This window comes from Engraulis encrasicolus, chromosome 17 (assembly GCF_034702125.1).
Source record: "Engraulis encrasicolus isolate BLACKSEA-1 chromosome 17, IST_EnEncr_1.0, whole genome shotgun sequence".
Classification (NCBI taxonomy): Eukaryota; Metazoa; Chordata; class Actinopteri; order Clupeiformes; family Engraulidae; genus Engraulis; species Engraulis encrasicolus.
This window is the reverse complement of record NC_085873.1, coordinates 6,440,678-6,455,478: the sequence shown is the minus strand read 5'-3', so window position 1 is coordinate 6,455,478 and position 14,801 is coordinate 6,440,678. Positions and strand designations below refer to the sequence as shown.

The 14,801-nt window shown below is 41.8% G+C and overlaps 1 protein-coding gene across 1 annotated transcript; it reads left to right on the top strand.

The window, feature by feature from the left end:
• Positions 1-2,564: 2,564 nt before the first annotated feature.
• On the top strand, positions 2,565-11,203 carry phkg2 (phosphorylase kinase, gamma 2 (testis)). Its single transcript, XM_063221648.1, has 10 exons — positions 2,565-2,819; positions 3,052-3,165; positions 3,454-3,629; positions 5,791-5,845; positions 6,303-6,368; positions 7,518-7,681; positions 8,366-8,456; positions 8,964-9,117; positions 10,160-10,282; positions 10,753-11,203. The coding sequence occupies exons 2-10, from the start codon at positions 3,071-3,073 to the stop codon at positions 10,996-10,998; spliced, it is 1,170 nt and encodes a 389-aa protein (XP_063077718.1). The 5' UTR covers positions 2,565-2,819; positions 3,052-3,070; the 3' UTR covers positions 10,999-11,203.
• The last annotated feature ends 3,598 nt before the right edge of the window (positions 11,204-14,801 follow it).

The window sequence follows — 14,801 nt, the reverse complement described above, 5'->3', positions numbered from 1 at the left end:
GGCCTGTTGTAGAGACATGCCCCCCATACCCCATTACTCACTCCACATATCTGGATTTGTGAGGAACTGAGCTGTATAAAATAGCACTGATACGAATGCCTACTCTTGCTAAAACTGTTGGTTCTTCTCTCTCTGTCTCTCTCTCTCTCTCTCTCTCTCTCTCTCTCTCTCTCTCTCTGTCTCTATCTCTATCTCTATCTCTATCTCTCTCTCTCTATCACCGCCTCTCTCTCTCTTTTATCTTCTTATTAGTCTACGTAGCTCTCTTGCACTCACTTCCCACGAAGGAACCATGCAGCATACCTTAATGTGTGTCTGATGCCATTTAAGAGAAATACAAAAAATATGCAAGGTTAATGTTACAAAAAATACAAAACAAAAACATTCATTTTTAAAATCTCAAAATGAATAATTATTTAAAAAAGATAAGGTTGACTCAAAATAGTTGTGTAGATAAATTGGAGCTTCTTGGGGATGGGGTGGGGTTGGGGTTTGGGGGGTTGTTGAATTGCGATCTTTAGGATAGGGGAGTTGATGATGTGAAGCCTTGTTTTGGGACAAGAATGTTAAAAAAATTAGGCCGCACTTGTACTTGCATAGCTACATACTCCAAAGCCCTTTTCTTATGTTGCTGCGCCCTAAGAGCTTGTGTTTTTTGTCAATGTTTTGTAAATATTTTTATGTTTTTCCCCACTTGTTTGCAGTGTAAGAGCTTGTCTCTGAACCTTTTTGTGTGAATGTAAGTGTGTGTGTGAGGGAGTGGAGAGAGATTATGTGTTTGTGTGAGTGTGTATCACACAGCTGTTTTACTTTTTGCTTTGGATTTAGTTGTCCGGGTTACTTTTTTTGTTTTTCTTTTGATGAATTTGCTGGCAATCTGGGATTGTTCTTTTATTAATTAATAAAATGTTTTTATTTTCAGCCATGAATTAAATGGTTTGCTCTTAATTTGTATTGGTGGTCTGATATCTTTCCATTTGGTCTTTTTCGACCTCTGGTGAAATGTTGATATATAGTTGAACTATCAGTAAATGCTAATCTTAAATTAAATTGCAAGGGATGGTGTATTGGTTTCAAGACAAAGGCACTCGTGCTCGTTAGTCGAAGATTATGTTGATCGAGGTGCAGGTTTGATAAATAGATTTTTTTTTTTCTCAAGGTGCTCCATCAATAATAATGCCTTTATTTACAATGATATTTTCAGACACCCTAAAAATTGCCATTTTTGGACGACATTTATGGGAAAAATCACAAGATATTCATCTGGCCATTTGTCATAATTGACCGGGTCAAATTTTGCTTTGTTAAGCACAAATAGTCTTCTAATTACACCACTACTCAAGTGTTTGAAGATTCTTGAAACTGCATTACATGACAGCTTGCTGGAACTTCTGTCCATATAGAGACAGTTACTCAAGTGCAGTTACCGATCTGTCTGAGCAAAATGGTTCTGTTGTGAGGTGATGTTTTATCATTTTCACAGACATGGAGGATTCAGTTAAGCATTAGTTTATTCCCCATAGTCTTCCCTCTGGTACTGGAAAATGTATTTTGTGTGTTGTGTACTTAAGACAGCTGAGGCATTGTAAACATTTTAGTTGTGAGGTTGAAAATTAACTTCAAATACCACATTCTGGAGGTTATTTTGTCAAGAGGAGCCTCATTCTTCATAAGAGGAGCCTCATTCCCTTTTACAGTCATTCCCAAACTGTAACACGACTCGAGTATAATACTATTGTTGAGTCCACTTGCACATTGTGGGTCCTTCGCTAAGTAGGATGGTCTCGTTGAAGATAGACCAATGGGCCACCACCTGTACATTTTGGGTCGGTCTTTAAAATAGGGGCCTTTGAGGATGAGGGAAATTCCCGGTATGCCAGATGGCCAGTCCAGCCCTTTCCATTAACATACTTCAGCACAGGAAATCAATACCCATGCATGTGCCCCTGCAAAATCGGTCTGGCGATGACCCTGCTTGAGACAAACACATTTGAAAGAGGTCCCCACACAATACACACTGATGATGACCCAATTCTGTGCCTATCAATCCTTGGGTCTGGGATCAGGGCGACTGACAGCTTTCGCTGGGCCCAGAAGAAAGTAATCTAAAAGGGCCCCCTACCCAATACATAAAATTTAATGGGTACCCAATTCTGGGCCACTTGTCTCCCTTGGCCCGGGACAACAAACCCCTTTGTCCCCATCTGTCTCCATTTGGTTTGCTTTCCATTTGGTCCCCAAGTTGTCCTGTCTTCAACGCCCCTTGTGCCTTTGTGACTTCCCCAAATCTCAACCAAGCTGTAGTGGACATACATTTCATGCAATATTTATGTGCTATACTTTGTCTTTATTACAACATTGTAACATAAATTGAACTGTAAACCAATCGAAAGGTGAGAACCCTATGAGAGTAGTACAGTCGTCTATCATTATGAGAAGATTAAGAACCCCTTTGAAGTATATTGAGAAGTTTTACAGTATCACATCCCGTCCTGTTGGTGGCAGTATTGTTTCGAACGTGCGCCTGTCAAGGCCAAAAGAGGAACACATGCGTCATCGTGTGTTTACAAAAATTGACTGGAGCTGCAAATCGAAGTTAGAAGTAGCACCATCTATTTCCCCGTCCATTTCTCGTCGATACCAGCGTAAAAAGAAGCGCGTGTTTCGAGAGTTTCAAGTCTTTGGAATTTAAAACTATAATATGGGTGCAGGACGTACGTGACTACTAGTTGCAAACATGGACGTTGGGTGTTGGGAGTAGCTGTTTGCGCAAGGCCTCGAACGCATAGGCAGCCTACAGTTTCTCACTTCCTACTCGGGTAAGTAAATTGTTCTACCAAGCAACACATTGTATTTTGATTATAGCCACATGTCAAATGTGCACATGCCTGGCGTGGTTTGTGAATTTGCAGTGCAATATCTAACGCTTTGCATGGTAGGCTACTAATATTGGTTAAGACAACCCCGAGTACATGTGTACTCGGCGCCATCGCACAATCTTACACATGATTGTAACACATGAACGAACTAATATGTTTCAAATATTTGCAGGTAGTCCAAGTCCACCAATATGACGCGTGACATTGTGGTTGGGGATGAACTCCCAGACTGGGCAGGAGCGAAGGAGTTTTATCAGAAATATGACCCCAAGGAGGTCATTGGGAGGTTAGTACTATGTGATACACTGTTTCTCTGTATGTGGAAATGACCTTACAAACATATCTCTTAAATGATGGTGTTGACAGATGTTTGCATAGTGTAATGGCATAGTAGGCTTAACGACAAAAATGTATTCCATGCTCCACAGAGTACACACACACACACACACACACACACACAGTATCTGTGGAATCAGTTCAGTAAATGTCCCAAGTATGACCCCTGTTACAACATGCTGTGTCACCCTCACCCCCATCAGAAGAAAAGCAAGAAATGTCCCATGTTGTCCTTCAGGGGTGTCAGCAGCGTGGTCCGGCGCTGCGTCCACAAACACAACGGCCAGGAACTGGCTGTAAAGATCATCGAGATAACAGCCGAGAAGATGACAGAGCAGCAGCTAGAGGAAGTCAAGAACTCCACACTCAAAGAGATCCACGTCCTCAACCTAATCAAAGGACACCCCTCTATCAGTAAGCATCCCAGCTTCTCACACGCACACACACCCACACACACACCCACACACACACACACCGGCAACAGGAGGAAGTCAAGAACTCCACGCTCAAAGAGATCCACATCCTCGACCTAATCAAAGGACACCCCTCTTATCAGTAAGCACCCCTGCTTCAAACGTTCACACTAGTGTTTCTCAAAGGGGGCATTGTGGACCCATAGGGGGGCGTTGAGATGGACACAACAGAGTGGAGTCGAGGCTTACTCACCATTGGGGGGCATTAGTCTATTTTATTTTTCAATTCTAAGGGGGCGTTGGCAGGCCAATGATTAGGCCAGGGGACGTTGGGAGGCTTATGAGGACGTTACGATACAAAAAGGTTGACAACCACTGGTACACACGCATGCATGACGTGCGTGGCCACATACACACATACACACATACTCACCAGGGCTTAACACTAACACACGCCAGGTAGCCAAATGCGGGTGAAAGTCGGCGTTGGCTAGTAGATACCGAAGGTTCACTAGCCATTCTGGCGGGTCCGTCACTATTCTAAATGATGAGGCACCGCATTTTGTAGTTTTTTCCCTCGGACCGTCTTTGCTACAAACGCAATGCAATGCGATTTCGCGAGCCTACAATACCCATGAAGCACCTGTGTCACGTGTCACCTGTGTCTCACGCAGGAGAGGAATCTGCAGATAGAGCTAGAATATGAGTGGCAGCAGCGAGCTACCGGCACATCAGCGCGCGTTTGGAAATGTCACTGAAAACCTTCACGTGAAAATAAAGTAGCGAAGTTCATCTCAACTGACCTGTTTTGGGATCTGTCATTAGTACAATGCATAGTAGTAGTGGACATTAAAATGACCAAGGCGAGAGGAGAACACCTCAGTCTTGAGAAAGTCTTGAGACTAATTAGCGCAGTGATAAGACAAGGACACATGCGGCATTAATAATGTTCGGTTTAAATCATTTTCTGATTTGCCTGTATGTCTTCATACCTTAATATTCCTCCATGTTTCTTGTGCCGTTGTTCCCGACTGTCAAACGGGGCAGTAGTAGCCTTCCAGACAGTACAAAATCATGTCCCATGTCCCTTCGCATGTGCCCATCTTGCTTTGCGTCCGTTTATATTTTAAACAACTCAATATTAAGCGGAATGAAAGGAAGTCGTAGCTCCTTCTGTAGTTACCGGCCGCATATGTGTGTGCCTTCTAGTAGATAGCCTACTTTTATGAGAAAATATTCCAGAAGAGGTGTTATTCCACATCCATGACCGAGGACATGCGAAGCTTGGCAATGACTTTGCACTATCTACTTTGCGCATCGAAAGTGCCCTTCAGATCAAAGACGGAAATATTTTGCTCTCATGTAGCTTACAACTGTGCCCTTCCACAACACTGTGCTTGGTGTTTCTGCACGGCTATGCCATTCCTCAGATGAGTTGTTCTTATAGCATGCATGCATGCATTGACCAGTTAACAACAATTCTAGTTATTAGGCCCTATATTATATTATATTATATTATATTATATTATTTTATGTTATATTATGTTATATTATCCTACATTACATTATTACAGCCTATTATATAATTCATTAAAGCTGCTATGATGGTTAAGAAAATTATGGCTAGTGAAAAGGCCCAATGGCTAGTGAGTCACGAAAACCACTAGCCAAAATGGCTGGTAAGCGAAAAAGTTAGTGTAAAGCACTGATACTCACACTCACACAGAACGTAGTGAAGACCTCCAATCTCAAGAGATCCATGTCCTTAGTCTAATCAAAGGACACCGTTCTACCAGTAAGCACCAAACACAGCTTTACACACTCACACACACACACACACTGATATCTTCATGCTTGAATCTAATCAAAGGACACTCCTCCATCAGTAGGCACCTCAGCCTCAAACACACACATATACATACACACACGCAGCCACATAAACACACACACCCCCTTCAGATTATTTCTCTTTCTTTCTCTCTCTCTCGCTCTCTGACCCACTCGCTCACCGGCACGTACGCAAACACATTTACTTTAAACGTGCGCACGTGCACGCACGCACACACACACACGCACACACACACCCTCTGATGTTTTCATGTTTGCACTGCACTTATCTGACGGTTAATGGTAAACATTTCTGCTCCTGCTCTGCCCCACAGTAACTCTGATCGATTCCTACGAGTCCGCCACTTTCATCTTCCTGGTTTTTGACCTGTGAGTATGTTATCGCCTACACACTAGTGTTCTGACATCCAGGATGTTATTGATTGCCTGTAATGCTTTATCTTTTTAGTATTTGACCTTTTAGTATGTTATCGCCCACACAGTAGATTTCTGATATTGAAGATGTTATTTCCTATTTTGTCCTGAGACGCCACACGCCCATCACAATCATTTTTTTTAACCTCCACCAAGGAAGTCATGTGATTTTCTGAGTCTGCAGTGTGTTTGTTTGTTCGTTCGCTGCTGTATGCACGGCCTGCCTCTAAGGGGCTGCCAATTAGATTATGAGCTTGTCTGAATTTGTTGGTGTTCGTGGTTCGTGTGTTTCTGTCCACCAGAGGGCGGAGGTGCGCTCTCTGAGCGCTTTTCTAGTTATGTATAAGATAAATAGGATTCTCTTAATAAGAGGATTTTAGATGAGTTATTGATGTGCACACGCTTTCCTCAGGATGAGAAGAGGAGAGCTGTTTGATTACCTGACTGAGAAGGTGAGACTCAGCGAGAAAGAAACCAGGTAAGAGATCAGGTCAATACAGAGCTGTATAAAATGTGTTTTCAAGGTTTGTTGATTCTCATGACATATGATTGTTACAGTGAATAATAAATGCCACATCAATTCATAACTTCACTGTCATAGTAATCCGTTATTTAGTATGGGTATGACTGGCTGGCTAAACATATGATCTTTTACAGCCCCACAGCTAATTATTTTTTTGGGTGCACAAATGTGTGATATGACAGACAGACCTGTGAATACCTACAGTATGACCAGACAATGGCTATTTTTGTTTCTTTCGTTGTTTCTTCCGTGGTCCCGAATAATATTGCCTTTGTTCTGTGGTCCAGAATTCGGTCTTGTTTCTCCTATGTTCCAGAATCATGCAGTGTTTCTTCTGTGTTCTAGAATCATGCCATGTTCCTCCTGTGTTCCAGAATCCGTTATTTAGTATGGGTATGACTGGCTGGCTAAACATATGATCTTTTACAGCCCCACAGCTAATTATTTTTTTGGGTGCACAAATGTGTGATATGACAGACAGACCTGTGAATACCTACAGTATGACCAGACAATGGCTATTTTTGTTTCTTTCGTTGTTTCTTCCGTGGTCCCGAATAATATTGCCTTTGTTCTGTGGTCCAGAATTCGGTCTTGTTTCTCCTATGTTCCAGAATCATGCAGTGTTTCTTCTGTGTTCTAGAATCATGCCATGTTCCTCCTGTGTTCCAGAATCATGTTGTGCTCCTTCTGTATTCCAGAATCATGCCATTTTTCTCCTGTGTTCCAGAATCATGCCATGTTTCTCCTGTGTTCCAGAATCATGTTGTGTTCCTCCTGTGTTCCAGAATCATGTTGTGTTCCTCCTGTGTTCCTAAATCATGCCGTGTTCCTCCTGTGTTCCAGAATCACACCGTGTTTCTCCTGTGTTCCAGAATCACACCGTGTTTCTCCTGTGTTCCAGAATCACACCGTGTTTCTCCTGTGTTCCAGAATCACACTGTGTTTCTCCTGTGTTCCAGAATCACACTGTGTTTCTCCTGTGTTCCAGAATCACATAGTGTTTCTCCTGTGTTCCAGAATCATGCTGTGTTCCTCCTGTGTTCCAGAATCACACCGTGTTTCTCCTGTGTTCCAGAATCACACCGTGTTTCTCCTGTGTTCCAGGTATATGATGCGTGCTCTGCTGGAGGCCGTGCAGTATTTACACTCTCTCAACATCGTCCACCGAGACCTGAAACCGGAGAACATCCTCCTAGATGACCACGGCCACATCAAACTCTCCGACTTTGGGTTTTCTGTGCAGCTAGAGTCCACAGAGCAGCTCAGAGGTGAGTGCACCTGGGCAGGTGAAGGGATTTAGATCGTTTGTTACATTTAACAGACGATTGTAATAAACGTGTGTCAAATTAGATAAAGACATTTTTTTTTAAAACTGATCAGAACATTTCAATTTCAGAAATATGACAGATACTTACATGTTTATTTTCTCCTAGCATAGAGTTGTTGTGGACTGTCTTGTGGATCAGAAGCCTTTCTGTGTTTTACCTAATAATTTGTGTTTGTGCTAAACTAAGACGGGGATGACATAACAGAACTACTCAAAGGCACACTGTGTAATATTTTGAGCAGTTTCTTTCCGAGATTCATTCTGCCCATTCACAAATGTTGCCTTTTTGACGATTACATGTACTTAGCCACCATCAAATTCTAAGTATTCATTATGACTGTGAAAATTGTTCTTTTCGTACATGAAGAGGTGAATCCTCTCCATGTCTGCCATTTTGAATGTCCAAAAATTGACATTTTTTTAGTTGCAAATCTTACTGTACTTTGGCCATGCTAGTAAATATTAGTTTATTATTTTGTAAATTCGGCAATAGGCAGCACAGTTTCAATGAGCAGCATAGTTGCAATACCTACTCTGACCACCATCCTACACAGTGCACCATTAAACATTAAGTGTTTGCTAGATTCATGTCAGTGCTGGCAGTGACATCGATATTCTAAATTAGAGCTCTGTGGCACACCTGGCTACCTCGCACCTGAGATCCTGAGATGTTCCATGGATGAGACCCACCCTGGCTACGGGAAGGAAGTTGACCTGTAAGTCTCCACAGACACTTATCATCAACTTGTCACCTTGAACTTTTCTTTCTTTCTTTCTTTCTTTCTTTCTTTCTTTCTTTCTTTCTCATGAACTTCGTATAGTTTCTTATTTCAACGATTTGTCTGTGATTTCCCCATGGTATCTGTACCTAAGCCTTGTGCCAAAAACGTTCAAAAAATAAAATGCATAAAAAAACGTATTAAAGTTATTTCTTATTAACTCTCAAAATTAGTGAGAGGATCAGTGGATTTTACTTTTTTTTTAAGATATTAGAGGAAAGTACTGTGTTTGTTTTCAGTGTGTCGTCGCTGTTCCTCTCCTGTTCTCTCCCTATTTCGGTGCGCAGGGTGATCCATACCTTTTGCCGACAGTTTTCCGTGGATCTCAGATCAGTGTGTTAACTCTCTTCTCTTCTCTTCTCTTCTCTTCTCTTCTCTTCTCTTCTCTTCTCTTCTCTTCTCTTCTCTTCTCTTCTCTTCTCTTCTCTTCTCTTCTCTCCCTAGTTGGGCGTGTGGGGTGATCCTGTACACTCTTCTTGCCGGCTCGCCGCCCTTTTGGCACCGCAAGCAGATGCTGATGCTGAGGATGATCATGGAGGGCCGCTACCACTTCAACTCGCCTGAGTGGGACGACCGCTCCGACACCGTCAAGGACCTGGTAAAGCCATCAATCAATCAAATCAATTCATCAATCCATCGATACCAATCCATGAGAGTGCTGCTGTAGCCGTATTTTGTCATAAGCCCTGACGGGTGTTTGCGTATCAGATGTGAACTAGATGGTCCTCCGACACAGACAAGGACCTGGTGAGGCCATCAAACTAGTCTTTAAAAATGTAGGATTGTGGCTAGAGTAGGTATTTCAACTTCACTGCTCATTGAAGCTGTGCTGCCTATTGGTAAAATTTGCTCTTTTCATGAATATTTACTAAGTAATAAACTAATATTTACTTACTACTAGTATGAAGTACAGTAAGATCTGCTGTAAAAATGTCTATTTCTGGAAATTCAAAATGGTAGACATTGAAGATCCACCTTTCATGTAACATTTGTGAATGGACAGCATGAATTCTGGATATTAACTACTAAAATTACACAGTGTACCTTCAAAGCCGTAAATGAATGCACATCCCTCCTCGCTGAGGCCAGGTGCAGGACAAAGACGTATCTATCAAATAGAGACTTAAAGATTTATTGACATACTCTTACATTGTGAATAAACCTTTTAGTCAGAGTTTCTGTGTCTACTCTCTTTAAAGGACACCAAACTATCAATCAATCCATCAATCCCTAGCGAAGGTTCCTCTCCTATCCATGAGAGTGCTGTAACAGTTTTTTCACAACTCCTGCCTCCTGCACTCCAGGTGTTTGTGCACCAGATGCCAACTAGCTGCTAGCTGAGTTCAGCAGGAGAATATAAGTAAACCTCCCTCCCGACCGTTCATTCAAATGTGATTGTGACAGAGCTATCATCCTAGCCCTGGAGCGTTAGCTCAGTGGTATTGAACCTGTGGTTGCAAAGAGATGGTGAGTTGCAAGGAGATTCAAGCCCAGAGTGGACTACTGTGAAGGAAGACCTTGTTTACATATGCTTGTTTGCTTTACCCCAAATTAATTTGAAAAAAAACTTGCCTGTCAATATGTTTGCAATATTTTGTAAGTTTCCCGACTGTGTTTTGTTTGTATTTTTCCCCTCCAAGATCAACAGGCTGCTGGTGGTGGACCCCAAGCAGCGCCTGACAGCTGAGCAGGCTTTGGCTCACCCCTTCTTCCGCCTCTACCAGAAAGATGTGCGGCGCTTCAGTCCCAGGAAAAGCTTCAGGGTGTGTGTGTGTTTTGTTTTTGTAATTTTTACGGATGTTGGCTCTATGGTGCTTGCTTGCCTGTTTTGCTAACTTAAAATTTCACAATGGCAGTATAGCACACAATAATATTATATTTATCCAAATCTTCTGTTTATTTCAGATTACGACAGCAGTTTAGTCGTATATTAGATACTAAACATATATGAATCACATCGCTATAAACCGTTTGCTATACAAGTCATTGTAATATATGGTTATTGTTTATTTATCTTACATTTTTGAAGTAAGGATAATTAACAATATACGGTGTAAATGCACCACAATAAAACTACTACTGAGGCACTTTTTTGCCTTAAGACATTACATTACAGTTTTTATCCTTTACCTGACACGTTTCGATGGTGTTACTTCCGTCTTCATCAGAAGTTCAGAACTACTACTATTTCATCTTATTCTTGTCCCCCCCCCCCCCCCCCCTATCCGATCAGGTTCTGATCTTGACGGCGCTAGCCTGCATCCGCATCCGCCTCCGCTACATCCGGAGCCGTCCGGTGACCCGCGAGATCATGGCCCGCGACCCCTACTCCCTGCGCGGGGTGCGCAAGCTCATCGACGGCTGTGCCTTCCGCATCTATGGCCACTGGGTCAAGAAGGGTGAGCAGCAGAACCGTGCTGCACTCTTCCAGAACACCGCCAAGATCGTCCTGCTCGGCTTCGAGGACTTTGACACTTGAAGTTCGAAAGGTTAAAGGTTACGGTAGCTGTTCCGTCCGACCCCCTTCCCCCCCAATTAACCCCTCTAGAACTCCACAGCTCCCCAGTGAATGGATTGAGGTGCCATTTCCAGGTTCAGGAATCTCAGAAAATCCTAGGTGAAGGTAGGATTAAGTTTAGGTAGGATAAAGTGTATTTTTATAGTGCATTTTATACAGCAAGGTAGATCTTGTTTGACTAAGGGCCTCCGCACATTGGCTCCGACAGCACTGCAGAGCACTTTCGCTTCCAACACAAGTCTGACCCCCAAACCCAATTTCACACAAACATAGCATGGATAGTCAATGGGCGGCTCCGACAAAATAGAACTCGCCTCTAATAGCTTGCTGACATCCGTGAATGTCCGCGGACATCGGCGCCGGTGTGCAGGGTTGTATTGACAACAATGGAATCGAACTTTGGCGGTGCAGTGCTCTGCACTTTGTCGGAGCCGATGTGCGGAGGCCCTGAACCAGCTGCAACTTCCTGCTGCACCCACCAGGCTCTTTGCCAGGTTTTTCTCATAAATGTAGTCACAGGTACAGTAACATCAGTAGTACAGTGCGTCCCAAAAAAACCACACTTTTAAGTTATTTAAAGTACGTAGGTATTTATTCAAAATTTGTGTCATTTTGAAAGTGAAATAGAATTTAAAGATGTCAATTTATTGGGTCACCACTTATTTTGAAAATGGGAGCTAAAGTCTATTGACACCTGAAACAGTCACTTAAAGTGGATACAGCCACTAAAAGAGAATGCGCAAATGTGTGGATTGTGTGTGATTCGCATGGTCAACAGTGCCTGAACCACATTGGATACAAAACAATATAATACAAAACAACATGTATTTATATAGCGCAGTATCATATCTATGAAGATGACTCGAAGCGCTTTGAAAATACACATACAGGCGCATTCTGTACACGTGTACATTCACACACCAGCTTTGGAGGCTGCCGTATGGCACCAATTGTCTGGGATTCACGTGAGCACACACACACACACACACACACACACACACACACACACACACACACACACACACACACACACACAAATAATAGTCCTAAAGAAAAATGACTCTTGAAGTGATAGTAACATAGCCTAATTTCATAACATCAAGACCTACTCTACTAGTACAGGGTGATCTACTTTGTGACACCACATGTGTATGTAGTAGACTGAATACGTGCCAAGGTTCTGCAGCTTCTGAACCTGGGGCTGATGCCTCTTCCAGCAAAAAACACCCTGCCACCTCCCTACACCACCTCCCTCCCATCCTCACGCGCAACACTGTATTGAATTTGCATTGTCATTTTATTATTTTAATGTCATCTTCAGGTCACTGTTTTGTTTTATTTGTATTACTTGTTTATCATCAAGTGGTCTTAACATGTCGTGTGGAGTTGATTGGTTGGTCAATTGATTCAGGAGTAGCCAGCCACCCTGCCGGCCTGTGAGAGCTCTTGTGATGTTTTCATTGCACCCTGCACTTTATTTACCAACGAAGAAAAGAGTGCATCGAATTCCTATGGTGGCCATCTTGCTCTGACATCATAGACCTATTACGGATCTATAGATATACGTAGATACTGTATGTCTATGATCAAACTGGGAACAAAGTGGGAAATTAACATTGATGACCTAGAAACACTGTTTTCCATCAACCGGTCAGCCTTGTCAAAGGAACAGTCCAACACATTTGAAAATATTTTCATTTTTCTCCTCTCCAATGAAGTAATTTAGTTTCCCCTTCGTCCTGTTCTTCCATCCGCTCTCTGAGTCTGGTGATGTTACTTCTTGGCGTGTATCATTGAACTAAACAGGGCCAGTTGGGATAGAAGGGAGGTGTAAAATTAGCATATTTCCTAAAATGGTGGGCTGTTCTTTTACTGAGCTAGTGATGGCAATATAATCCACAAGCCTAACCTTACTTTAATGCTTGCAGGGCTTGACACTGGCACCTGCGAACCGGCCAAATGCTGGTAAAACTTGGCTGTGGCTAGTAATACTTTCAGTGTCACTAACCACTTTGGCTGTCAGCTTATTCCTTGGTATAAGTTTCTATTTGCTTGATACACTTCCATGTAGAAAGCTATGCACGCATCTTGCTTTAGTACCTCATCTTTTGAGGTTAGGCGTACACCATCATGATAAAGAAAAAGAAAACAATATAAAATCAATGGATAGTGAAATACCTGAATGGCTAGTGACTCGGAAAAAGACAAGCCACAGTGGACGGTGGGTGTAAAAGTTAATGTCAATCCCTGAATGCTTGTGCCAGCCCTGAATACCATTCCAGAAAATGTACAGGTGACATCATGGGCACATTCCCACCACAGAAGTATGATTTCAGAGCATTATGTCCTACCTGAGAATTCGAGTAGTGGAAATAAAGGGATAAATTATCATATGCAAGGATTAAGACACTGTGAAATGATATCTTTACCAAGCAAACAACAAAAAAAAGCCTAATTTCAGAGGAACCGTATGCACTATGTCTTTCAGGGCTTAGGGTGGCCAGCTTCTGTCCTGTTGTGTCATACAAACTTGAACTTGAGGGTCTATGTCAGTACTGTAGGTAAAGTAAACAGACATCCAACAGACATCATGGCTTGTAACCGTTAGGATTCCTAACTTAAGAACCATGTTGGAAACAATGATGAACCTTACTGATCCAGTCCAGTCATTCCTGATGTTCAGAAATGATTCCTTTTTAATTTAATTTTACATTACATTACATTTTAGTTGTTCTTTGATTATTTTTTTGTTTGTTTGTTTGTTATTGCTCTACAACTTTTAGAAGTTTACAACTAGGCTCATTCCCATTTTCTTTCCAAGGCTGGAACATTTTTCTTTTCATTCCTGGTGTTGAGCAAGAACAAAACGGAACTGGGTCCATGATGTAAAAAAAAAACATTAACTATCCAACCATTGTTATATTTTAGTCTATTACAAATGTTTTAAATACATATTGTTAGAACGTACGTTACATGCTGTAGGAAGAGCATACCAGTTAGATAATTAATGTCAAAATGTCTTTTAGTAACCCCATTGGTTGAACAACTAGCCGATTAATGGGATTAACTTCTTAACAGGTGTCCTACTGATACAGTGATACATCAGATGGTTAGGTATCATTTATTAATCCTTAAGAGAAATTAAGGATGTTGTAGGCTGTAAAGGACTAGATGTATGACGTTCATTATGTATGTGAAATCAATTCTTAAAGTTTTTGTTTTGTTTCAGATATGTAGTAAGACTTTTTACTTTTACCTGACATGTTTCGACGGTGAAACTTCCGTCTCATGAAGGGGTCATATGGATGTTTATGTGTGACATGCTTTAAAATCCGAAACATGTCAGGTAAAAGAACAGCAAAACGTATGTATGTCTGAAACGAAAGAAAACTTAAAGTATTGTTGTAAAAAGGACTAGCTCAGACTCACTTGGGCATAGCACACTGCTGCCTACCTCTGAAATGATTCCTGCAAGGCTGCTCAGCACAAAGCATCAATGCACAATAATGTATTTCTTACAGATCTTTAAAGGTGTGTGTGTATGAGCATTTTACTGTTTGGTGTGCACAATGCAGAGGCAAAATTCACTTATTTTTGTTCAACATGGGAGCTGCAGACCGTGTGCATAGTTCTCAGTCTACCTTAAGCACACATACTAATTGCAAATAGTAACAACTGATACAATTGAGCAGACAGACTTGAAAGATCTTAGTTTTTGTTTGTTTTTGATTATTTAATTGTATCCACTGCTGGAATGTATTAAC

Coding starts and splice junctions, on each gene's coding strand:
- phkg2 (XM_063221648.1), top strand. CDS start 3,071: ATGACGCGTGACATTGTGGTTGGGGATGAACTCCCAGACTGGGCAGGA. Junction 3,630..5,790: donor CAAAGGACACCCCTCTATCA/GTAAGCATCCCA, acceptor TCTGCCCCACAG/TAACTCTGATCGATTCCTAC. Junction 7,682..8,365: donor GTCCACAGAGCAGCTCAGAG/GTGAGTGCACCT, acceptor ATTCTAAATTAG/AGCTCTGTGGCACACCTGGC.